Source organism: Sciurus vulgaris, assembly GCF_902686455.1.
Source record: "Sciurus vulgaris genome assembly, chromosome: 11".
Taxonomy (NCBI): domain Eukaryota; kingdom Metazoa; phylum Chordata; class Mammalia; order Rodentia; family Sciuridae; genus Sciurus; species Sciurus vulgaris.
In genome coordinates, this window is record NC_136472.1 from 69,464,973 (window position 1) to 69,491,482 (window position 26,510).

At 42.5% G+C, this 26,510-nt stretch overlaps 2 protein-coding genes across 9 annotated transcripts in view; both read right to left on the bottom strand.

Annotated features, from left to right (window-relative positions):
- RRM1 (ribonucleotide reductase catalytic subunit M1) overlaps positions 1 to 1,380 on the bottom strand; it is a 33,214-nt gene extending 31,834 nt beyond the window's left edge. Inside the window, exon 1 of the mRNA XM_079104699.1 lies at positions 277 to 1,380. Within this exon, the coding sequence (XP_078960825.1) occupies positions 277 to 295 (19 nt within the window). The 5' untranslated portion in view covers positions 296 to 1,380. The remainder of the gene's footprint in view (positions 1 to 276) is intronic.
- Positions 1,381 to 1,586: 206 nt separating this feature from the next.
- STIM1 (stromal interaction molecule 1) overlaps positions 1,587 to 26,510 on the bottom strand; it is a 221,516-nt gene continuing 196,592 nt past the window's right edge. For 3 of the 8 annotated variants that reach the window (XM_079104693.1, XM_079104691.1, XM_079104692.1), the window contains 7 exons: positions 24,215 to 24,392; positions 20,252 to 20,429; positions 12,245 to 12,412; positions 11,646 to 11,746; positions 11,127 to 11,362; positions 7,611 to 7,998; positions 1,587 to 3,492 (listed from right to left, as the gene is read on the bottom strand). In XM_079104693.1, the coding sequence (XP_078960819.1) occupies positions 2,976 to 3,492; positions 7,611 to 7,998; positions 11,127 to 11,362; positions 11,646 to 11,746; positions 12,245 to 12,412; positions 20,252 to 20,429; positions 24,215 to 24,392 (1,766 nt within the window). In that variant the 3' untranslated portion in view covers positions 1,587 to 2,975. Of the gene's footprint in view, positions 3,493 to 5,811; positions 5,849 to 7,610; positions 7,999 to 9,855; positions 9,949 to 11,126; positions 11,363 to 11,645; positions 11,747 to 12,244; positions 12,413 to 20,251; positions 20,430 to 24,214; positions 24,393 to 26,510 lie in introns of all 8 variants that reach the window. The other 5 variants (XM_079104696.1, XM_079104690.1, XM_079104694.1 and 2 more) reach the window with 5 other exon arrangements.

Consider the following 26,510-nt stretch of genomic DNA (forward strand, 5'->3'; position numbering starts at 1 on the left):
ACACACTTAACGACTCGATGCAAGGAAGGAGTGATTCTTTTGAAAGAAGGAACAATGACAAAACTGAGGGAGCGCAGACTGAAGGCCAGAAGGAGACTAACGAGAGACAGAGGCCAAGCAAGCTGACAGGGCGGGAAGCCGCGACTGGAAGAGCGGGAAGTGGAGGAGGCCGGCTGACTGGCCGGCCAGCAGGCGAGGGGTAAGCGCTCGGGCGGCAGCAGTCCACGTCCCCTCTCTCCCTCCTCAACCACCCCGCCTCCTCCCAGGACCCCTCACCTCGCTTGATCACATGCATCGCAGCTAGTGGCTGAAGTGCTGAGGGATCAGAGACCGGGCTGCAGCTCCAAGACGCCGGCAGGATCTAAATGGTGGCAGAGTGTGAAGGGCTGGCACCAAGAGACTGCTCCGGCGCACAGGGTGGAACTGGGGCTCGGGCAGCACTTTCCACACCAGCGCAGAGGCGCGACAATCCGAACTCCTTCCCGCTCCCGCCACTAGTGACGCACAAAGCGACGCGACGGAGTTTAAATGACGTCATCGACGCGGCCCACGCCCAGTGTCCAATCGGCAGAAACTGACTCCAGTAGGTCAGCTTCGCCCTGTAGCCGCCATGTTGAGCATGGGCAACAGGAGAGGGTACCTCTCCCACGGCCACATTAGGGGCAAGATGCCTGGCGGGAACGCAGTTCTCCCGCCGCCATGTTGGGTATGGGCAAAACCGAGTCCGAGGCCCTAGGGCGCGACGTAGCACGCAAAACCCGCCAGACTCGGCCCCACCCGTCTCTCCCGCGAGCCCCGCCTAGTCTCGCAGTTTTAAGTATTTTTGAAATCACAAGACCCCTACCATCCGGAACACTTTTTCTTATTTCGACTGTGAGTGTGGTCCCGAAACCGCCGTCCCACGTGGGCCGTAGCCTAGTATCCGTGACCAGAGGAGGCAGGAGCGTCAAGGCTCTCAGGTCGGCGAGAAGCCGGACACTCAAGAATTGGAGGAAAGCCATGCCAGGAAATGGGAGCCCTGCATTTGGTTCTGGAAGTCTTAAGTGGATAGCGACAGACAGTGGGCAAGCAATAAAGCAGTCGTTGCCTCATGAACGTGGGATGGAGTTGGTGACCGAATCTGGATGGTAATAAGACCTGAGAATCTTACTATACAAGGCTGATGTAAAAGCTTCTCGTTTGGGCTACACAAACTAATCTTAAGGAAATCTGTGGCATCCTTCTAAAACCTTTCACAGCTTCTCATTGGTTCCTCAGTGCTGTCTAGAGGCTGCCCAAAACTCTCCATTAAGTACTTCCAGATCATAGAGATTATTGGTGAAGCTATAGGATGATGACAGCCCAGAAATAAGATTGTCAAGGCTTAAGAAATAGGACTGTGCCCCAAATATTGCATGGGGCATAATCATACTAAAAAGTCACTTTTTATCTTAAGTTAACTAGGCATCGTGTATTTTAGTAAGTAACTACCCAGACTGCTTTCAGGTATGTGCTTTTGAGTTTCATTTTTCCTTGCCAAGGGAAGAATAATCATTTCTTGTCTGATAAGCCACAAAGGACACAATGAGAGTCAAAACCAGCAGAGGTTAAAATCTCCTACATGCTTTATTGGACTTCAAAGAGTCTTATGAAATAACACAAAAACCCACGTGAGTGTGTCTGGGGGATACAAGGCAATCTGCAGCCTTGCACTCTCCTAAGACCAGCCCTAGGTGCACCCACCCCAGGCCCAAAATAGGATCCCAGGGTAAAGGCATGGCAGAATGGGGCAGAGGGGAAAAATACCTTTACAGCCATAGCAAAAACAGGTAAAGGAGAGAGTTGTCTAGAAGATAGGAAGGGTGGGGGGAAGTGGTCACACAGCAGCCTTCATATATGCCATCTTCCTTTACCACCCCTTCCCCAAACTGGTTGTGTCCATTTTGAGCCTTTGTCTCACGCTATGCAGTAACATGAAAATGGGATCTAACAAGGGGAGTATGCTGTGCAGGCACTTGGGTAATTCAGGAGATTTTTTTTTTCTCACTTTTAAACTGTTTTGTCTTTTGGTTCAAATCCAACAACATCCTTGTCCAACAGCTCCAGGGCTCCACAAGAGCCCTGTGTCACAACTGTGGCTCCCATAGCCAGGGAAGCCAATTGTCCTGAGCCCAAGGAGTATACTTGGGGATACTGTGAGGCAGCACCTCTTAGAGACGAACACTCCTGCAGTATGGGGAAGCAGAGGTAAAGGGAGGTCAATGTGGGTGGGACAAGAGAGAAAAGGTGACTGCCTTATAGCCCATGGCTCTGGCATCCACTCTTCTCCAACTAAGAAAGGTCTCTTCCAATTCATCCCTAGCCTGACCTCTCTTCCAAACTCTGATGACTTGTTCTCTGGGTATTGGTTTCACTCCCCCATGGATCCCTGGAGGCCTGAGTGAGTCCCAGCATGAGGTTTTCTCCAGCCCACCATACTCCCAAAAAACAAATGTCACAGATTAGGCCCTTGGCCCCAATGAGGGGTCAACAGAACCACTGTAGGTGGGTGAAGAGATGTGAAGCGCAGGTGTCAGAAGTTACTCCTGTTTTCCCCACAACTGCTAGGGGAAATTGGGGTGTGGTAGGAGGGAGGAGCCTGAAAGCAGGAGACAGAAAAACAGAAAACCAAACCTCAAAAATGGAACAGCAGACAGAAGCTGGACCCTGAGGTGGAGCTAGGAGCTGAGGGAACAGCAACTAAGACATGCACTGAAGTGGAGAGGGAGTGACAGCAGCAGCCCATGGTTGGGAGGGAAGCAGGGCAGGCAGGCTTCGGTGGTCAGTTAATAAATAATGATGAAGGACCTGAGGATGGAGGTGGCAGGTATGTACAGTGCCCAGGCCCCTGGGCCAGCCCCTCAATGCCCCAGTCTAGGGGCAAGTATTTGAAAGGAAGGGAAAGCAAAAGACCCAAGGAAGGACAAGCTGTCTCACAACTGCCACCCCCATCCTGCTTACTTCTTAAGAGGCTTCTTAAAAATTTTTAGGGGAAACTTCTTCCTGCCTGGACTGGAGTCTGTCTCCTCACCAATAGAACCATTATCCTCCTCAGCCACAGCCTTCTTGCCAGCCAAGTGGGGAATGCGTGTGTTTCGGCTGGCCTGCCCGGCTCGGCTATCCCCAACTGGAGATGGTGTGTCTGGGTCTGGGGAACTCGGGCCATGAGAACTGGAAGAATCCAAAGGTGGGGAGCCACCAGGTGGGGCTGAGGGGCTCAGCTCCATCAGGCTATGGGCCTTGTCTAGCCCGTGGTTCAGCGCCAGTAATGCCTTCTTGGCCAGGGCAGGGCTGTCAGGCAGCTTCTCCACCAGGCATCCTGGGTGGACCCCCTCAATCAGCCGGTGGCTACCATTGGAAGTCATCACATTGACAGCCTCATCTGCAGCTCGGCCCATTTGAGGAGGCTTGGGGGTCATACGCTGGCGGTCACTCATGTGGAGGGAGGACTCCGAATCGGAATGGGTCAAATCCCTGCAAGACACAGGACGAGAGGAAGAAAGGGACATATACAGGATAGGAAGATGGGAAAAAGTAAAGAGGAGAAAGGGACAACATGAGAAGGCAAGGACAGGGTAGGAAAATGGAGGCAGGAGAGAGAAACAGGATGAAAAGGCAAATGGGAAGGAGAGAGCAATGAGTAATGGAAGTTGAACAAAGCCATTAGTACAGGATACAAAAGGAGGAGGGAATAGGGAATGGAATTGATTGAAATAGAGACAGGAAAAGGAGAGAAGTGTGAAGGAAGAAAAGTAAAAAGAGAAGCAGGTAGAAATAACCACCAGGGGGAGAAAGAAAGGAAAAAGTGATGGGAAGAGAAGAGATGGACAAAACGAAACAAAAACAAATGTCATTATACTATCATCTGTCAGGCAAAGGGCTTTTAAATACCTAAGCCCCACCCCTGCTGACTTAAAAGGCCCAAAACTGCTGCACCTATAGGATTAAACCCCACAGGCATCCTCCTTTGGATGCTGTAGCTAGCTAGTTTTCTTCCCTCCACCCCAAGAATTGGGGATTGAACCCAGGGGTGCTCTACCACTGAACTACATCTCTGGTCCTTTTTATTTTTTGAGGCAGGATCTCAACTAAGTTACTGAAGCTGGCCTCAAACTTGTAACCCTCCTGCCTCGGCTCCCAAGTCACTGGCATTACAGGCCTGTGCCACTGCACCTGCCTTGGCTAGGTTTCTTAGGACTAAGCCCTACGCCAACATAGAACCAGCATGTTGCTCTGAGTCACCATTTCTCATGCCTTCCTCCCCCACTTACTCCTGTTACACTCTGGGATACATCCAGTCTGGGCCAGGCCCAAAGGAACATGTCACATGCAGTCAGTGGTCCTGACCCAGGCTGGGGAGGAGAAGTTAGAAAAGCCTTGCAAACAATCCTCCACCCACACCAAAAGGCCAAGTTGCTGCCTCTTCCTACCTTCTCACAGGATATAAAGGGGGTCACAGAGAAGTGTTATAGAGTTCAACTCAAAGTGCATGGTGGCAGCAGGAAGGGAGGGGTCTGTTTCAGAGCTCTGCTGATAGGGAGAATATTGAGAGGCATAGAAAAGACAGAATGTTGGCCTTTAAGGAGCAGGGGTTCAGAAAAGTTCTGGACTCCTCTGTGTGATCTTGGATAAGTCATCTAACCCTGCTGGTCCTCACTTTTGGCCCAATGAAGATAATACCAGTTCAGTATCTAAAAATACCGTTTGGAGGATGAATAATATTGGCAAAACACTTGGAAATGTCTAAAGTACTGTGGGAATAAAGAGGAGGCCAGCCAAGCTGGGAGGCCCATGTGGGGGCCAGTCACATGAGGCTTTCTTTGCAAGGCTGAGTTATGGGGACATGCCACTGCACAATGGACATGCACACACAGAGTCTAGTCCAGGAGGTTGAGACCCTTTAAGGAGCTCGCTGTTTTAAGGCAGAACATAAACCTATTCCAGATGCCACTATTCCTGCCTCTATAAACAAAAGGGTATATATGGGGATTCCCTACCAATTCTCAATCCTCTGCTTTCCCAGAGGCCTGAGAATCTACAGCAGAGGCAGAGAAGAGGGCTACAGGAAATCTATAAACATCTGAGTCAGGAATCCATCTGAGTGGGAGAGGAGAGCATCACAGGACCCAGAAAGGAGGAGAGCAATGGTTACAAGTTAGGGATGGTAACAGGTCCCTTTAACAGGTAAACAGGGTTAGCTCACAGCTGTCATAGGTTTAGTTATCAAGGAATTAAGCAGCAATCCCATAAACTAGTATCTTCCTGGACTCAAGGGACAGCAGAGAATAATTCCAGCTCTAGCTTCCATGCTACAAGTACTGTTTTAGCCATAATCTAGTATTCACAAATACTCAGTCTCATATTTGATTTTGTACAGCAGACACTGGTCCTTGCTTCCATCTAATGTGTCCTTATTTCTCTTAAGCCCCAAAATGATCTTCTCCATACCCTGCCTTCTCCATACACATATAAAACAATGAGAAAGTGCTAAAGAAATTCAAAGGAACAGCCACACTCAGTAAGGGCCCTCTAAGCTAAGAAGGTAAGAGGTCAAAAGTTTAGGGCTCTCCCAGCCTCACCACTTCTGGCCCACAGTCCCATTTTATCTTTATTCCCACCCTTCTATGCTTCTCTCATCAACTAAAAGCCAAGACTGCCAAAAAATATATAAGACTGGAGGAAGGTCCACTGAGAGAGGCTCACCTTCCCTTCCTGAATCTTTGAAACCCTTCAGGCCAGGATGTCCCTCCCCAAAGGCTAGACTGCCTTGGACTCCCATCCCATGTTACTAACCTTACTAGAGAGCCTGTTTGCCTTTAGAGATGATCCTCTGGTGCATGGTGCAAAAGAAAATTAAGTAGTGAACAGGCCAGGTGGATGCAGATAGCTCCCCCATCCCTTCATCCCCAATGCCCTCAGCTTAGGCCTTGGTGCATGAGATCCACAGCATTCCCTGGCTTCCCCAACCCAATTCAGTCCTCTCCATCTGTATTGGAGTTGTCTCCCTTCCTAGGTTTCTGGATGAAAATGAGGATGAGAGTGAAGATGGGCAACTCTGCTGAGTAAGTTCAGTCCCTTTGTGACAAAAAAAAAAAAAAAAAAAAAAAGAGCCTTCATAGATAACTATCCAGTCTTAAGGGTTAGAGTTAGGGAGATGAGTATCCACAGTGAGATAGGACCAAAAGAAAGCAACAAGCAGATTGCAGCCCAGCATCCAGGAATAGGCCATAATCACAACTTCAGAAATAAGAGATACTTCCAAAGAGCAAGACTTTCTGAGAGTACCTGAAGCTTGATCCAGGAAAAGTCAAGCTATACTACCTCTGACCTTAGCCTATAATCTTGAGGTATTAGCAGGGAAAGTTCCTGCAGATGCCAGACAAGGCTGCAGAGGGAAGTCTTTCACTAATTCCTTTCCTATTCATTACTGAGACCTAAAAGAAAGACAAAAGTATCCAGTAGAGTGTCCTGGAATGGAAAGCCAAGTTCTAGTCTGCTGTGCTCCTAATCAGCTGTGGGACCTGGGGAACATTACTTAACCTTTCAGAACCTTCAATTCCTACTTGGAAAAACGAGCATTTTAATACCTACCCAATTTTTTCTTCATGTCTGACCCCCAAACCTGTCCAAGACTCATTCAGTCATTGAAGCTTGAAATCAAGGTGTCATACTAGATTCCTCCCTTTCCTTTACCTTTGTAGTCAGTTACCAAATTATTTGTCTCTTTTCCATCCCAAGACCTGATTAACTCCCCCAGTGGTCTTCTACAATGACATCCGAATTCTTCCTTTCCTTCATGCATACAAGCCACTAAAATGTTATTTCTAAAATGCAAACCTGATCAATTCTCATTCTTTTAAAACCCCCTTTTGCTGTTCTCCATCTCATAAAGGGTAAAAGCCAAAACCCTTAGCTTTTCTGAGACTTTTCATCATTCTAGCCTTTGCTTCTCCTTCCCACCAACATGTAAAAATAATATTTTAATCATGAATATATCATATTCTCTGGCACCTCCATGACTCCACGTATAATGTTTCCTCTGCCTAGAATACTTTCCCTTTTCCCTGTAAACAGGGTGTTAGCACAAATGTCATCTGTTTTGTGAAGCATTCCACCCAGGTACACACTGTTAGTCACTTCTCTTTCCTCAACACCGCCATAGCACTTATCATATTGTTCCATAAGTATTCATGGACCAGACTGTAGTTCATGATGACTGGAATTTATCTTATCATTTGTGAATACCCATGTCCAGAAGAACCTGGTACAGAGTAGACATCAATAAATGCTTACTGAAGGAGTAAAGGAGGTGGAGGCCCCACTAAGATAATAGGTGTAGAAGTGTATAATTTAGGCAAAAGTGCTATAGGATCATGGGAAAGAGTCAGCACATCCCACACAGAGAAGGGGAGAAAGGTGTGGAAAATTGGGCTGACCTTAAAAAGGAGCCCCAGAGCTGGGAAAGGACAGAACAAGGAGAAGATTCCCCACTGCACACATCCCCAGAATTGACCAAGCAGCAGCCAACAGGCAGAGGCCAAGGTAAAAGCAGCAGGAAGGGAGGGAAGAAAGAGAAGAGAGACAGCTGATACCCCAAGCTCTCTGAATGCCCAGGCATCACAGCGGTGCTGTCAGAAGGGGGTGGGTCAGGGTAGGGATCCATCTGGAGGAAATAGGAAGTGCTGTGGTGGTAATAAACAGGGTGGACATGGACGGTGGTGATGGTGGTGGTGGTGGTGGTGGTAGTGGTGGTGGTGGTGGTGGAGGAAGAGGAGCAGGAAGAAGAAGCAGAGGCAGGTGGAGGGCTGGTCCCGTGGCCTTCAGAACTGAAAGACTGTCCAGATGAAAGGCTGCGCATTCGCCGCAGAGAGACCCGGCTCGTCAAGAAGTGGCCAGCCTCTCCCTCTACCAACCTCTGAGATCCCAGGCCATGCTGTGGTTCCGTCAGGCGCTGCCGGACACTGCTTTGCAGGCTGGGGGCTGCAAAGAGAGTGGAAAAGTGTGAGAAAAGGCCAATTTCCTTTGGGCAGCAGGTAAGCAGGTGTCCACAGAGAAATGCTTGCTGGAGATCACTCTGTGTCTTTGATGCCCAATCTGAAGAATGGGGTATTGCCTCCCATAAACCTCCCACCAGGGGTCCTGAAAGGATGGGAAATTGAAGATGAGGTGCTCAGGTCAGTTTTAGTGGCAACTCCTATGGAAGGAGATTAAAGGCCAATGTCACAATAAAGAAAGGTGGCAAGGCAGTTAGTGGGAAGACACAGGCATGGAAGGGTATAATAGGAACTTGGGGTAAGGCCCGGGGAGCACTAAGAACCAGCCTTTTCAGAAAGCCAACTTCAGGAAATAACTTATAACTCAAAGACTTACATCAGATCACTATTAATAATTGTGTGAAAGTAAACATAAAGGAAGAACAATGGAAAATGAGAATACATCTACTACAAGGACATTAAAAGTGAGACTCATAAAGAGATTTCTAAAACATAGAATACCTATTGAAATGCTCAGGGGAAGAAAAAGGATAAAAAAGTATATGTAGCTAGGCGTGTGGTGGCACACGCCTGTAATATCAGCAACTCGAGTGACTGAGGCACAAGGATCACGGGTTCGAAACCAGCCTCATCAACTTAGTAAGGCTGTAAGCAACCTAGTGTGAGACCTAGACTTAAAAATAGAAAAATTTTTAAAAGGGCTGGGGTTGTGGCTCAGTGGTTAAGTTCCCTTGAATCCAATTTCTGGTACCAAAAAAAAAAAAAAAAAAGTGTATGTAATAACCCTGAATTCAAAACACTAGAGTTTGAAACCAGGCCCTTCCACTTCTAGCTGTGACCCTGAACAACTTACATCCCCATTTTTAATTCATAATTGATAAAAATCTTACAGTGTTATTCTGAGACTTCAAGATAATATCTTTAAATAACCTGTCATAGATCATAGCACTCAATAAATGGTTGGGGTTATCATTATCTTCACTATGTTTTTAATTTTTCATAGAGAAAAGACTGAAAGAACAGGTGCTCAGGTCTGGTAAGACTATGAATGCCTTTTTTATACTACTATTTACCTTTTTTTACTTTGCATATTTCTCTAATATGCATGTAAACAACAACAATCCATCTCTTGGATCAATTCTACTAATCAGGCTCTTGGAAGATAAAAACCACCATGCCCAGTGAAAGGGTAGCTGGGAACCAGGTAACTTAGGAATGTGCCAGAGCATTCTGCTTTGACTCAATCCTAGCTCCAACTAAAAAGAGAATGCATATCTTTGTGTATATTCTCCTTCACCCTGAGAGATTGGCTGTCCTGATTTCTCCTTAAGATGGTAGAAAGGACCAGGTTGGAAGATAGCAGAAGCCTTGGAAGGGAGTCCAGGAAAGAGCACAGTTTCATAATGATAGACAGCTGGGAGGCAAGGCTTCTATACATGAAGGGAGGCTGAAAAGGAAATGGAAGCCCATAATAGGAAGGAGAAGAGGAAGGAAGAAACAGGAAGAAAGGTGAGAAACAATATAAAGAAAAGAGAGGCCTGGTTTTTCCTTCCTTCTTTCCCTTCCAGCCCAGTTGGAAGAAAGGTGACTAAGACACCTGTGTCACTGGGCAGAAAGGAGAAGCCTAAGACTTCCATCACTATGAATGTTCTCTCTCCAGCCCTTGGCTGAGCAGGCTGATTCTTCTCACCCCCGAACCCCTCCCTGCAGTTAGTAGGGATGGTGCTGAGGGGACAAAGGGAGCAAGCAGGGATGTAAGGCAGGCAGGAAAATGGGTTCATGGGGAGTGTTGGTTTAGTCCCAAAAGTCAGAAAAACAAAAGCCCCAGAGGGGCTCCTCAAACCCGGGTATTTCCAGAGGGACTGATCATCCGAGCCGGCGGATGTAGAGCAGAGAGAGCGGTCACTGAACCTACGCCCCATCAGCCAGGCAGCATCTAGGGTCAACACCCAGGCCAAAAGGAGAAGAGAATCTGATTTATGGAGAGCTTCAGCCTGCCCATCAATGGGATTTGGGAAAGGCTGGGGGCAGGGGATGAATTGCTCAGAGCTAATGAAAGCCCCTCCCAACCTGAAGAACAGAGAAGCATTTAGACTATCAAATCAGGATCCAGCTCTGTCTGTCTGTGATCCAAACTTCTTAGGCCTTTCACTAAAGTCCTAATAAGATATCAGATCAGGGAGACAAAGAGATTTGGCCAGGGGCAAAGGTGTCACTGAGAAATTTACAAATATTGCTTAGAGTGAGGGTCCAGCGCAAAGAAAGAATCTGACCTTCTGAAAGTAAGTTCCTAAACCAGTCAGGGTTTTCTGCCATTCCCTCTGAACTGGTGGGATATGGGACAACAGCTTTACCGTCAGGCCTATTCTATTTACCTAAAATAAACTCTCATCCAAAAAAAAAAAAAAAAAAAATTCAATTGTGGGTCAATAAAGGAAAAGTCCCCTCATTTACTAAGGAATTCACCCAGAATGTTGTTCCATTTTTGGTTCTACTCACTCTCTTTGCTTGCAAGGGAAAGGGAAGGCCCAGTACAGAGAATGGGGAGGGTCAAGATCTCAGGTGGAAAGCCAGATGCTTGTGGAAGAGGTCCCTCCTGGGCAAGAATTCCTTTCCAGCTGGGAAGCTTTAAAGGTATATCACTTTAAGGAACTGTTGCTTAATGGGGCCTCACACAAAAAGGCAAAGAGAAAGAGAGACATCATTCCATTCACCTGCTTTAGCAATTACAAATAAGGAACATAAAAAATAAATAAACAAATGCAATAAAATGAATGCTATTTTTACATAGTGAATCAAAATCCCTAAAGGAGATCTTTTTTTATAAAGGTACATAGTTGGGGAGAGAAGGGAGAATAAATAGGAAAACAAAGAGTGAAGGGAGACACATTTAACACAACTGGCACAGGACAGACAGGGCATATAGCAAGGAAAAACCACCAAAAGGACAACTACAAAAAAAAAAAAAAAAAGACCTGATGTGAATTGTGCTTTATTAACCAAGGTTATGAGGTGAAGTGTTTTCCTGGTTATCTGCCCCATGTGCTATTCAGGACTTCTCAACCTGTATATCAAAGATTCCTTCCCTCAAACTCCACCAAAGAGGTCACCTACACTGCATGGACAAGGGTGACACAATTTCCTCATCCATGTCATCCACGTCGTCGGTCATGATGAAATGGGCTGGGTTTGGGCGTGTACTGCCCATCCAGCTGGGATCTATGTTGAGGGCAGCCACCAGTGAGTGGATGCCGGGATTATTAACAATCTGGAAGCCACAGAGGATCTCAATCTGTTGCCAGCGGTGCAGGCGTTCCCTCAGTGCTGCCGTCACCTCGCTCAGTGCTTGCCTGAAGACAAATGAAAGACAACTATAGTCATGGACTGAATGGGAGTCCCAAGAAGAATAAGGCCTATTCTCAGAGGAACAAGTTTCGGGGGATGTGTGTGAATTATAAACCAAATAAACTCATAAAATTAAGAGCAAGGTGTGAGCTGGATCAGGCCTAGGATGGGAGAGCAGAGCTGTCCCCCCGCCAGTAAGGAAATGGAATAGGGATTAGAGGCCCTGGACGCCCTCAAATTCTAAGGGTATTATGGACACTGCCAGAGTTGATAACTGGTACTACTTACTTAGCTGTTAGGATTTTATGATCCACATCATCCAGGGAAGAGCTGTGGGCCACATGGAAGGTACCAAAGAGTGTGTTTCTCTTCTTTTTGATCTTCTCAGCCTGCAAAGATGAGGCCCCCCAGCTTAAAAACAGCAGGGATTAGAGGTTGAAAGAAATGAGAAAGGCCTTCCCTATGGCTGGGTCCCTTTCCTCCTAACACATCTTAGGCTGCACAAGGAAAAGGAAGAGAAAGAGGGGAAGGGAAAAGGAAGGCAGTTGGAGGGAATAGAGAAAAAGAGAAAAGAAGCAAAGGGTTCCCTGTCAGGAAGGAGGACCTCTGTCCCCATGACAGCCTGGACCTGGGAGACCTTTCCCTCTATGTGCTTCCACTTGCTTCATCTTTCCCAGAAGGAAGGAGGGCACTCCTACACCCTCATTCCCTCCTCCAGAAGCTTAAGAATATTATCAGGAAAAGAAATAGAACCCACCACAGGATATCTCTTTACCCAAAGGGAGGTACAAGGTGAGGCAAAGAAGAGAAAAAAGGACTGGGAAAAGAGAGAAGGGCAAGGAGGAGAGAAGAGAGCAGAAGGAGAACCACAGGAGGGCAGGTCTCACCCCCTCCTTGGCCACCAGCAGCTGCTTCTCAGCATTTTGCTTCTTGATGTTGTAGTACTGCACCTCCACCTCATGTGTCAGCTGTAGCCACTTCTGAAGGGCCTCTGGAGCATACCATGAGCTGTGTGATTCCAGCTCCTTCTCCGCTTTTCTCAAGGCCTCCCGAACCTATACAAACAAGAGTTTGTGAGTTTGTTTACTGATACTATAACCCTTTCCAACATCTTTGTATGATGCTTCAGAATTCAGAGTTTTTATATGCTTTACAACTTGCTCAGGAAGGAAAAAGGGCAAGGACTATTCTTCACATTTCATATACAAGGAAATAAACTCAGAGAAGGGAAGTAACCTACTCAAGGTCACACAGTCAATTGGGTAAATCAGAATCAAACAGATATTTTTTGTTCCTACTCTAGGGTACTCTTCTATCACATCAACTGACTCTCCTCATCATGTAATCTTTCCTAATCTCTTCAGGAACAGGTCACGTAGTGCATCATCTTACTAAGAGTTGGAGGTCTATGCTTGGATCTCAAAATAACACAATGTGGCAAAAAAGTACTTAGATAGAAAAAAATACTTAGATAAGAAATTATGTTATTTAAAAAATAAATTATGTCATTTACAGAAATGGGTGGAACTAGAGATCATCATACTCAGAAACTCGGACTCAGAAAGACAAGAACTGTCTGTTTTCTCTCATATGTGGAAGTTGTGGGGTGGGGCAGGAAGAAGATGCCATGAATGTTGAAGAGAGACCATCAGTGTAGAAAAAGGGAAAAGGGGAAGGTAAGGAGAGGTATTTTATGTTATATGCATGTACAAATATGCTATAGTGGAATCCACTCTTCTGTATAATAGGTACCAAGAAAAAAGGAAAAAATGTCTTTGGCTGGGAATCTGGAATATAGTTCCAATCCCTGGTCTGTCACTTGATGGCGATGCGACCTTGTGCTTCCATAGAAGATCTTAATTTATGGAGTAGGAACTTTCTTCTATACAAATCCAAACCACCTGTAAAGTGGTGATTTCAGAAGACAGTGGGCTAGTTTTTATAGAAGATATGTAAATAAATCATGTCAGATGATTCCTAATCCAGTAGTACATTAGCCTGAAAGCTCTCCAAAGTTATTTCAAGCCCAGATCCTATGTATATGATCTCTCAGTGAACAGGGCATGTAGTCTTTGAAAAGTACTCTCTATGAGGTGGAAAGACAATGAGTATGCCCAGACCTAACACAGGAGCTGCCAACAGAGGTCCAGAGATGAAGAGGACCAATGAATAAGCAGAAATCTCCTCACTGACTTTCTCTCTTAGGGGCACAATGAGGCAGATTGACACAAAGCACACAAGTGTGACAGACCTGAAAGTACACACAGGCATTATATACACTGGATTCCTTACTGTCTCACTCTGGCTACCAGTATAAGTGTATAAGTGATCCCCATCTGTCTCAACTGGATGCTAACCTTCAGCTGTTAGCCGAATCCCAGAGAGCAGGGATTAAGAACAGTCTCATTATCTCCAACTTCAGTCACTGAGGCCAGGTATCCCACAGGGTAAGCCAAACCAGGAGTGCCTTAGTTAAGGACAGAATATCTTTCTTCCTGAGAGCCAGTGAAACCACAAACCTTCATTTGATTTAGGATCCTTGAAAAAGAAACTATAAAATGCCCCTCTCCTGGTTTTATGGATTTAAAATGAAGAACAGATATCTTAGAGACAAATAAATCAAATCTGAAAATTTATGCTCAAGTTCTACATTTAAAAGAAAGGAACAGGATAAACTAAGTAAAGGAGAATGAATGGAGAAGAGAAAAAAGAGAGTAAAGAGAGGAACGTGATAATCCGGGGAGGCACTTTATGTCCACCAGGCTCAAAACCTATTTGCTTAATGAGAGAAATAACTACAAAATAGAGGAATGGGAACAATCAGAAGCAGAGAGATAGAAACAGACACACTGTTCAACACATAAGTAACAAATGCCTGAAGGAAAAGAAGACAATAGATGGGCAAGTCAGAGTTCACAGGTCCTATTCTTTTATTCTATGCCTACAATTTTTTGATATGATGGAAGTGTCACACACTTCCATCATATGGGAAAACTTTTAAAATACTGACACCTGGACCTTAACTTAGAAATTCTCATTTTAATTGATTTGGGGCATTGACCTGGGCATTAAAAACTGTTTAAAAATCCCCAGGTCATTTTAATATGCAGCCAAAGTTCATACCCACTAATGTGTATACTTTAAAGAGTTATCACCTGACTCCCACTGCCACGGGGCTTTATTACTACCATTCATAGGACTTCTCCATTTCCATGGTAGAAGAATAATAGATTAAAACAACAGGTCATGGTAGAAGAATAATTCTGATCCAACATCTGGAAAAAAGGTGCATAAATTATGAAAATTGGATTTTCCAAAAACATTGGAGAGTTGTAGAAGTAATTAGGAGTAGGTTTTCAGTTCTCTAAGTATAATCCAGGGACCCCCAACTGTCCCTAACACCTTTCAGAGAATTCATGAGATCAAATTGTTTTCAGAATAATACTAGGACATTACCTTTTTCACTCATTTTTCTCTCACAACTGAACTGCAGAGTTCTCCAGAGGCTATATGATGTATGAAATCACAGATTGAATACAGACAGTAATGTAAGAATCTAATGACTATTATGCCAGACATTTAAAAGATTCATAAATTTGTAGAGTCACTCTTTTAATTGTTTTTTTAACTTGGTCTTTTCATAAAATGTTATCATTTTTAATTTCTAACAAGGTAAATATCAACAACCCTGACCCCATAAAAAATGTTCTTTGAAGATCCAAATGATTTTTAAGAGTAAAGGGGTCCTGAGACCAAAATGTTTGGGAAACACCAGACAAGATTAACAAAAATCCAGAGAAGGAAAAGTCATTCTAAGGTGAATTGATAATTGCACATTGTTATCCTCCCTGGAAGCATCTGATGATTCTAGATGAGGGCTGAGAATAAGACTCCGCCCAGGCAGAAGGATACCACTGGGGCACAGAGAAAATAACCTTGTGTGAGAATTGAATCTCTTGTAGTCTTTCAAGGCAGAGGTGAAAGAAATACTAGCTCTCAGGAAGGGACATGTCTGTGAAACTGGGACAAATGAGAACTAGACCCAGTCTTGTAAAACTGTAACCCAACTCCAATGCAGCTGCATCTCTGTCTTAGGGTAAAAAGGAGAAAAGCTGACCCCTATAAATGATGGAAGGTAAAATCACCTGGATCCTCTATTTTTTTATACATATCATATTTAGCATTTATTAAAGATAAGTCACTACACCTGAGAAAAAGAAGGAAAACACAACCAATAATCTAGAAGAAAAATAAGCAGTCCCTTATATGATCCAGATGTAAGAGTTACTAGACAAGGACTTTAAAATAACTCTACTGATATGTTAAAGAAAATATAGGTAAAGATGGGAATAACAGACGAAAGAATGTAAATTTTGGACAGGGAGCTGTAATATATAAGAGTAAAAAATCACATCAGTCGAAAAACAGATATTTGAAAGTAGAAACCTACTACATGGGCTAAACAGAAGAACGGAAGATTAAAAAATTCAAAGGAGCCAGTGGTGGTGCACACCAGTAATCCCAATGGCTCAGGAGGCAGAGACAGGAGGATAACAAGTTCAAAGATAGCCTCAACAATTATCGAAGTCCTAAGTAACTTAGCGAGACCATGTCTCAAAATAAAAAATAAAAATGAATGGGGATATGGTTCAGTAGTTAAGCACTCTGTGGTGATTCCGTGCTTAAAAAGAAAGAGAGGAAGAAAGGAAGAGAGAAGGAGGAGGGAGAGGGGGGAAAGAAGGGAGGGAGGGAGGGAGGGAGGAAGTGAGGAAGGAAGAAAGAATTCAAAGGAGCTGGACATGGTAGTGTGCCTGCAATCTCAGATACTCAGGTGGGCAGGAGGATGGCAAGTTGAAGGCTATATTTTAAGATCCTGTCTTAAAATATAAAATAAAAAGGACTGGGGATGTAGCTCAGTGGTGAAGGACCCCTAAGCTCAGTACCCAGTACACAAAATAAAAATTTAAAAAGTAAAAAATAAGTAAAGAACTTATATACCCAGCAGCACAAAAATAGGCAAAACAAAACAAAATAAAAAACACTCAGATCAAGTGAGACACAGTGATGCACACCTATAATTTACGTGACTCAGGAGGATAAGGCAAGAGGATCACAAGTTCCAGGCCAACCTCAGCAATTTAGTGAAATCCTGTCTCAAAATAAAAATAAGAAGTACTAGGAATGTAATTTAGTGGTAAAGTGCCCTTGGGTTCAATCTCCAGTCTCAAATATAAATATACTACATATTTATATTATATATCTTTATATATATAAAGAAAATAACCAAATCAAAGCAAAAGAGAAAAAAAGAATAGAACTGAACATAAGTTACTTATGAAATATACTTTAAAGTTCTGGGTTTGATCCTCAGCACCACATAAAGATAAATGAATAAAATAAAGGGACTGGGTCCATAACACACAAACACACATACACACACACACACACACACACACACACACACATTAAACAAGATTGAATATAAATACTGAATTCTCAGAAAGGAGAGAATTGAGCAGACGCAATATTTTAAGAGATACATTCTCAAAAAAATTAGTTAAATGTTTTATGTTTCAATCAGATCACTGTTATTAACCATTTTTTATAAGTACTTGTTTAGAGTTCTTTTTCTTATTGGTTCTTTTTAGTTATATATAACATTAGGATTCATTTTGACATAATTATAAAAGCATGGAATATAATTTGCTCTAATTCAGTCCCCAGCACTCTCCCTCTTCCTTCCCCTCCTCTCTATCCCATTCCCGTTACTCTACTGATCTTTCTATTACTTATTTATTTTTAATTAGTGTTTTGTGGATAGACATAATGGTGAGATTCACTCTAGTGTATTCATATACATATATAGGAAGCTTAGATCAGTTAATTGTGCTTTTTAATCTTCTATACCCTTACTGATGTTTAGTTGTTCATTATCAAAAGTGGTATGTTTAAATCTCTAACTTTGATTATGAATTTGACTATTATGCTACTAGTGCATTCAACTTCTGCCTTATATATATTTTTAAACTTTATTATTAGGTGTATCCAAATTAAGAGTTATTATATATTACACTGAATTCACATATAAAATGTTCATTTTGTCTATAATAATACTTCTTGACCTAGAGACTATTTTGTCTGGTATTAATATACCTACCTCTGCTTTATTTTGCTTAGCATGTAACATCTATCTTTTTTCATCCTTTTATTTTTAATCTTTTTGTGTCCTTAAAGTGTTTCTCTTGAACAGTAAATTACTGGGTTTTGTTTTTTATCCAATATGACAAGCTTTGTTTTTTAACTGTATTGTTACTTCAACAAGTTCAAAAGATTAAAACCATTGAGGAGGTATAATGTGACCACAATAAAATTAAACTAGAAATTGATAAGAAAAAGACAATTAGAAAATTTCTAAAATGTTTAAAAATCAAACACTTAGTTTTCTTTTTTTCCAAGTAAAACTTGTAAACAACCATAGATCAAAAAAGAAATAACAATACAAATTAAACTGAATGATAATAAAGCATAAAATATCCAAACTTATTAAATGTTGCTGGTACAATGGCACATGCTCATAATCCCAGCTACTCAGGAGGCTGAGGCAGGAGGATTGCAAATTCAAGGTCAGTCTGAGAAATGTAGCAAGACCTTGTTTCAAAATAAAAAGGAAAAGGGTCTAAGGACATAGATCAGTGGTCAAGCACCCTTGGGTTCAATCGCCAGTACAGGGGTGAAAAAAAAAAAAAAAAAAAAAACTATAGAACATTGCTGAGAGAAATTTTAAAAGATCTCAATAGATGACAGGATAAATTATACTCATAGACTGTAAGGATCATTTGATTAATATGTCAATTTTCCCCCACACGCGTGTATAAATTTCAATACAAACACAGTCAAAATTCCAGCAGGTTGGTTTGATCTTTCCTTGAGGTACTGGGATAACTGAATGGCAAGTTAGTACGGAAATACAAAGACCCTAGGCTAGTCAAGGACCTATTATAAAAGAAAACGCCAGGAGAACTTCACATTACCTTCACATTACAATAGGATATTGCAGTGCAAAGACAGACAAATAGACTAAAGAACAGAATAAAGATTTCTGAATGATCATTTTACAAATATACACTTGGGAAAAAAAGATTTGTGACCCTCTTTCTCATATCATACACAAAAATTAATTTTAAATAAACTATATTCCTAAGTGTGAAAATCAACAATAAAGGTTCAAGAGGAAAATATCATGAGGATAGGGAAAGATTTTTTCAAACAAGAAACAAAAGGCACCAACCATTTTTTAAAAATTGATGAAACTGAATTCCATTGAAATCAAAAACCCACTGAAATCAAGAACCCATTGAAATCATGAATTTGTGTTCATCAGAAGACAACATTAACAAACTATAAAGCAAGCCACACATATACACATATACGATACACACAAGGACTCACTATCAGAGTATATAAAGAACTCTTACAAATCAATAAGAAAAGACAACCCAATTTTTTAAGTAAGAAGAGATTCCCAAATCAAATGGCCATTAAATTTATGAAAAAGTGCCCAATAACATTAGGGAAATGAAAATTAAAATCCCAATGAGATATCCATTACTTACCTACTAGAATGTCTAAAATTAAAATGTCTAAAAATACCAAGATAATAGGTCAGCTAGAACTCTCATACACTGATCGTGGCATTATAGATTGGTACAACTCTTTTGGAAACTGGTAAGTTTTTTTTGTGTATGTTTTTTGTTTTTGGAGTTGGGTGGGCTACCAGGGATTGAACCCAGAGATACTTAACTACTGAGCCATATCCCCAACACTTTTCATTTTTATTTTTTAATTTTGAGATGGGATCTCGCAAAGTTGTTGAGGCTGGCCTCAAACTTGGAATTCTCCTGCTTTAGTCTCCCAAGTCACTGGGATTACAGGTGTGTACCACTACACATAGCCGGTTTGGTACTTTCTAATAAGGCCAGTATAGAAGTGTTCTATTATTATGTCCAACAGAAATGAATGCTTATGCCCACCAAGAGATATATGCAAGAAGGTTTACAGTACTGTTAGTCATAAAAATTTTTTTAAAAATTGCCAACAACCCAAATGTCTATTGACAGGAGCATGCACAAATTATAGTATACTTGCACAATGGATTATTACTGAGCATTGAAAATAAATCAGCTATACTATATGCAACATAGATAACTCTCAACTCTTATGGACATAATGTTGAGTGAAAAAAAAACACAAAAAAGCATGTATGTATAATGCCATTTTTATGAAGTTCAAAATCAGGCAAAACTAGGTTTGAGGTTGTGACAGAGGTTACCTTTTGAATGAAATATTCACTAGAGAGGAAAGAGTTAGCTGTGGTGTATCTTGATCTGGGTGATATTACACGGGTACATGCATACATAAAAGCTTACCAGCTATATACTTATGATTTGCATTCTTGATGCAAAATATTTCAATAAAAAAGTAATAAAATAATTCATCATCTGTTATTCACTGTTCTTTGAAAACCATTACAACCATTTTTTGGCTACTTTTTTTTTTCTTTTCTTGGTACTGGGAATTGAACCCAGGGATGCTTTACCACTGAGCTACATTCTCATCCCTTTTTAGTTTTTACTTTGAGACAGAGTTTTACTAAGTTGCTGAGGCCTGCCTTGAACTTGCAATCCTACTGACTCAGTCTCCTAGGCCACAGGATTAGAGGCGTGAACACCACACCTGGCTTCCACTACTCTTATTGGTAAGAGTCTAGTGACTGTAGAAGATAGACTTTGAGCCATATTTTTAAAGTCCTCACACATGAAAGTTTCCAGCCAGACCCTAGGCCCTTACCCTTTGCCCACCCCTTGGAGTGTCCAGGGATTTGGAGACTTTCCTACCTGCTCCAACTCTTCCTCAGCATATTTTTGGCGACTCCGCTCATTCTCAGTACCCTCCCGCAGTTCCCTCAGCCGCTGGGCTTCCTGCTTGGCCAGGTTGATCTCATCACGCAGCTTCTTCTCCAGATGGACCTTCTCCACCTCCACTGTGCGGTGTTCCTCCTGGGCCTTGTGCAGCCTGAGGGGCGATGTAGGGAGCTGGAGGAGGCCAGGCAAGGGAGTGCCAGCCAACATGCCATGAGTCATGGCAGCAAGGAGGAAAATGAGAGCACTTGCTCTCTGTATATATTCTCCCTACTCTCCTGACTGGTTAGCTCTGTCACCTAGGATTCCATAGTCATTAGCCTAATTCTTACATCATTTTGATGACAGTAATCAAGGTGTGAAGTCAGGTTCCCAGGCATTTGAATCCTTCCTCTAAAGTATCTCATAAACTAAAATAATAACAACCATTAGTTCACAAGGTATTTCACATTTATTCTCCTGGCAGATAATGATTTACTTGTAGAAATATCAGACTAGGACAGATGTGAATATGAAGGCTTAGGAGAGGAAAAATAATTTACGGGAGGAACTGAGACTAGAATTCAAATCATTGTGACTTCAAATTCCACCATTATTCCCCTTATTTGGAGGTATCTAGAAGTTTCAATAAATGTAGAATACCTTACAAGCCATACAAAATCCAGGAAAAACCTGATAGCTGAGATATGAATGACATATGCATGAAGGCTTAAGGAAGATGAGAAAGTAATTATTGAGCTGGACCTCTTAGACTTCTAAGTACCTGATCCCAGAAGCACCAAAAAAAAAAAAAAAAATTCATGCCAAAGGGGCTGGGAAGGACTTGGAGTACCCCTTCTGCCCCAGGTACTGAGCTGCCTTCCTAAGCATTTTTCACAGAGGGTAAGATCTCAAGAGCTTCAGTCAAAATAATCTACTTTTGTGTCTACCCACATATTCCCTTGGCTCACTGACAAAAGCTTCCATCTAGGAAAGCCTTCCTCCCTCCCTTCTTTCCATCACATATTTATCCATTTACCAAGTACTTAATAAATGTCAAACCCTGTGCTAAGTCCTAAATATTGAAGAGATAAATCAGCAAACTGTTTCTCTCACTGAATGACCTAGTTCAAAAAATACAAGTTAACAGTTAACTATCTACAGTGTTGTAAGTTCTACAATGAAGAGAACCCAAAGGATGGTATAATCAACTCTGCCAAAAAGGAGTCAGGAAAGGGCCTAGACTTGGCCCAGAAGAAAGAGTAAGAGTTTACTAATCCCGCTAAAAAGGAAAGGACATAGCAACTGTCAGGTCTTCCTATTTTAATAGGAACACAGAATTATCAATATATCATGATAGGAGGGTAAAATGATGAAGAAGGAAAAAATAGAGATGTAGAATTGAGGTATAAAAAAGTAAAGATAGACCAAAGAACAAGACCCATCCAGAAAGGTACTGACCCCTGAGGAAACAGAAGAGGCAGAAATAGAACTCAATCTTTAAAAAAACAAACAAACATAACCCTAGCATAGATTGTCAGTAGCTAAGGCTTCCAAAGATGTGGTGGAACAAGCAGGGAAGAAATGTTAGCTACAAGCTTCCTGCTGACAATTAAGGTCTTCTGCCTACTATGCCCCAGGAGAGAAAAGGAGTTGAATCTCCTCAAGGTGTACAACAGATGGCGCTACAAGCACAGTTAAAAAAAAAAAATCAGGCGCCATTTCCTGCCCCCATCTCTTTCATTTGCCGAATATCCTCCTTTATTGTACTTGTCTTCCTTTACTGTACTCTCCTGTATCCTAACTGTAAGAAATTATACCAATAGGGATTTGATTCTTCACCAAAATACTATCCTCTCTGAAAGCTGCCTCTTCAGAAAAGCCAATAGCATGATATGTCTACCCTCTTTCTGTAACAGGGAGCTCCTTTAAAGTAGAATGAAGCCTAATCCACTTTCATATTCCCAACAGGGTCTAGCAAAGATGGAAACTGATAAATATTGTTGGGTGCAGAAATGAGCAAATAAATGTACCACAAGCACTGCCCCACTCCAAGCCAACAATCAATTAGCATTACAAGGAAGAAAATTAGGCAGCCAGATTGCTAAATCCTAGCTCCAATTGGTTGTGTGACTATGGACAAGTTTTGCCCCTTTCTTCACATGAAAATAGAAATCAAAATCTCTGCCTGTCTCAAAGAATTATTTTGAAACCCAGTGAAATCCTAACTGGAAGTACATGTCACAGTACATTTATTGACACAAAAGATCAGGAATTCTGTAAGTAAAGTTCTGTAATGGCTGGCAATGCAGATCTATTAATGTGCAAGGTGGCTTGTGGGCTGTTGACACTGTTAGAGGATGGTACAAGTATGAGAGTTTGCCTGTGCAAGTCTGGCGGGGAGTAGGGCCTGTGTCTAAGTGCTACAGTGGTCATTAAGCTCAGGAGGCCTTAGGGAGCAGGGAAGGCTGGAAGCTTAGTTTTATCCCCAAACTTGGAATGTCTCCTGCCTAAATTCTTTTGTCTTTGTAATGAAAACAGTACATGTTTTTCAGACAAATGAAGTATGGGATTCCTCAGACAGCAGCAGTTAGCCCCCAAGTGGCAAAGGGTCAAGGAACAAGGGGCCCAGCAGAATAGCTAGGAATCTGATAAGAGATCAGAACCCCTTACCCCTTGAAGCCCATTCCATGGAAATGAGTCTGGTAAGACTGCTGCCTCAAGTAAGAGCAGCACCTCAAAGTGTGTCAGAATTCCTAGCTCACTACTTACTGACATCAGCAAAGCACTTACCCTCTCTGAGCCTTCATCTCCTCAACTCTAAAATAGGGATAACAGTACCTACTTCAAAGGATTGTGGTAATTAAAAGCAATAAGGCACTTAAGTACTTAAAAAATACCTAGATTATAAGAAATCCTTTCCCTACCCTTCCAAAGAAAATAGCATCTGTCATTTTAAAATAGCAGAAAAAAAACAGGCTTTACATTCTTTTACAAGAATTTCTGCAAAGATTTCCCTCTGAAGTTACTAGTTTGCCAGTCATTTTTCTATAAGACAGTCCTGAAGTAGGTCAGTCCCCTTGTCAAAAACAAAACAACCAAAAACCTACATTGACTTCCTACTGCCTTTTGCATCCTTCATAAACCTCTCCATGTATATCTCAAAGTCCCAGGGATCTCGCCTGACCCTCAACCTTAACTCCAGAGAACTCTCTACCCTTCTTTCAAGGCCACCTCCTTTGAGTCCCACATCATGTCCTCATTGCCCTTTCCTATGTCTGAGTTTTGATGCCTCAGAAGCAGTGAAATCCTGGTTCCTAGATGTCAGAAAGTACAAGAATTTGCTGGCTGGCACTCTCTCTTTTTACAACTAAATCTGCCACCATTTTAAAATCATGTTTCATTTGACAGCATCCCAGATTATCAGAGCTAGAAGTGTTCTCCTGGAAGATTATAGTACTCTTCTAGTTGAAGTCCTTCATACTACTAATGAGAAAATAAGTGCAGGAAGGGAAAGGATTTACCCAAAGTTACACAAGTCAGTACTTATGAGACTTAGACTCCACTCAAGAAATAATAAAGGGTAGTAGGAAAAAAGATTTATGAGGTTTCCTTGGGGAACAATGAATTATAACTATTTATATGGAAAGGAAAGCAGTCTAGAGGCAGGACTGAGGGCAGAATGACTCTTACTTAACAAGCCATCTAACCAGGGAAGTTCAAGACTTATGAGAGCTAAAAGATTCAGAGGAAGGAAAGACAGAAACAAGCTTCTCCCCAGGGGGAATAACTGTCCAAGGCAACTGAAATGGCAGAAGCTAGGCTGCCAATGCAGTTCTAGAATGATGGGAGAGCCTGGACAGCAATGTCAGCCTGGTCTTAAGGGTGCAACCCAGGTGGAAACAAGTGGCTCCCAAGAGCCAGCAGCACCAGGTGTGTAGGGAAGGGGCAAGGCCTTACCTTTCCTGAAGGTCATGCAAACTCTGCTCAGCTCTGTGTAAACCCTCCAAATCCTTCATCATCTTCTTCATGTGCTCCTTGGAGTAACGGTTCTGGATATAGGCAAACCAGCAGCCACCCACACCAATAACGATAGATACCACCAGCATGAAGTCCTTGAGATGATTGTGGCGGGTCACTGCCAGAGAGGAAAGGGCATAGTGAGTCAGGGTGCCCACTGCACACAGCCTTGCAGACTCGCTGCATCCCCTCCTTCATGATGCCTCCCCCTGGCAGTCACACCCTTCACTCAGGAGGAATTAGTTTCTCAGACACATACGTGCCACATACTATTACAGTAAGCTCTGTGCCTATTTCTCTGCTAGTCAAGGACTACTCTGGAAAATATGAGAAGCCTAAGAGTGATACCAGAAGTTTATTAACTCATATTTCCCTAAGGTGCAGTGAAGAGGAGAGAACATGCCAATCCATCCCAGTCATCTCTGGGCTGTGATGAGCCCACGTGCCCAGATGCAATGGCATCCATCCTATAGGGTAAACAATACAAAGGCAAAAGGAGGGGGCTAAGATAATCAGTATAAAGCAATGTCACTGGAACCTGGGGTCTAGCAATAGGACTAACGTTACTGCAGGATTAGGTTTCCTGGATTAGTAGGCCATTCTAACACAAGGTACAAAGCACAGATCAAGTAAAGGTTTTGAAGTCTCAATCTAAGCTGTAGCTCAAACCAAAGATCAGGCAGAAGAAGAGCAGCATCAAGAGATTGGTGCACATGAGATATTACACATGTCTGGAACTAAGAAGCAGATTTACCTCCAGAGAATGCCTGGCAATAATTTAGCGAAGTGCCAGAATTTCAGCTACTAGGTGGAATTCAGAGCAATGCCCAGTCTCCAGAGACAAAAATTAAATGTTAAAAAGGAAAAAGACCAGAATATAAAAACAAAAAAACACTTTCCCAAGAACTTAGGGAACAGGACAGGGGTACTCCTGGAGCCCGGCATTGTTTCTAGTATCCCAGATCTGGGCTCTCAGCCACAGCACAGGAGACTTAAAAGGGATATCATATGAAGAGGGGTGCTGCAATGGCCTATCTGGGTTGTGCTGTGGGTTCAGAGGAGCCACAGATAAGGGAATCAGAGACAGAAGAAAAAAGGAGTTAAAAGCAAGGTTAATGACTCTCTGTGCATAACAGGTTGCCCTGAGGTAGGGGAGGAGAAGATGGAACTGGTAGGATCCCAATGCCTGGTAAGGACCCAGGTAGAGCCACCAAATTGAGGGAGGGTCTAGATACATGAAAAGACACACGTAGCTAGAAATGACATGAAGCTGAGGCCCACAGTTTGACAAGAAGAGTTACAGTCACAGCTCTCATTGAAAAGCTGAGCAGCAGAACATGGGAATGGTATGGGATCAAAAACAAATTAGCATGTGCTATTTCCATGCAAGGAAGGGGAGTTACTAGGTTCAGGGTGGCAGCCATATCCTATACATGTTTATGCAGGGCTCTCAGAGAGAAAACTGAAGGTCCTCCAGTGGCCATCCTCTAACCTCCATGTTGGCCTACACTTCTAGCCATACTTATGTCCTTAGTCTCTTATCCTTCAAATCCCAAGAGGAAAAATTTCTGTAGCATAGTCACTTTCTGAACACATTTGTCTCTGCTACAGTTTCTACTAGAGCCTGAGGTATTCTTCGTCTCCCCTGCTTATTAAGGATTTCTAATCTTGGTTTATTAGGGTTTCTCAATGCCAATATCCCCTTTTACGTTCTTAACAAAAGACCAAGGTACCTTCATTCAAACAATACTCTAAGAAATGAACATTTCTATCAGTTCTCTTATTACTTCCAAACTTCAAAGTTCTTAAGGTGGGCATGCAGATTGAGCTGAGCTATTTCATTCAAACCCTTATTCCACCCTGCCCAGATTGATTTGGAAGCAGATTCTATCATTTTGATCAGCTTCATATTCTCATTCAAGTCATAAATAAAAACAAAGAATAACTGGGACTAACCAATTACCCTCTCCCTGTCCCCATTTCTAAGGTAACACTGTTCCACCTTTTAGTATCTTCTGCCTGAACTTCACTTTTCCTATCTAGACCTCAGCTTCCTCAAGCGTGAAAAATGTTCATACAGAATTAGTACCTTCTGGATTCCTTCAACCAGTTTTGACTCCGTGTAAGTGTGCAAACATCCATTCTGCCCACTCTCCTGCCTTGTCAAATGTGCAGCTAAAGCCCAGATACACTGTCTGTCACATCCCATGAGCTACTAAGCTTAGTGGAGAGAAAA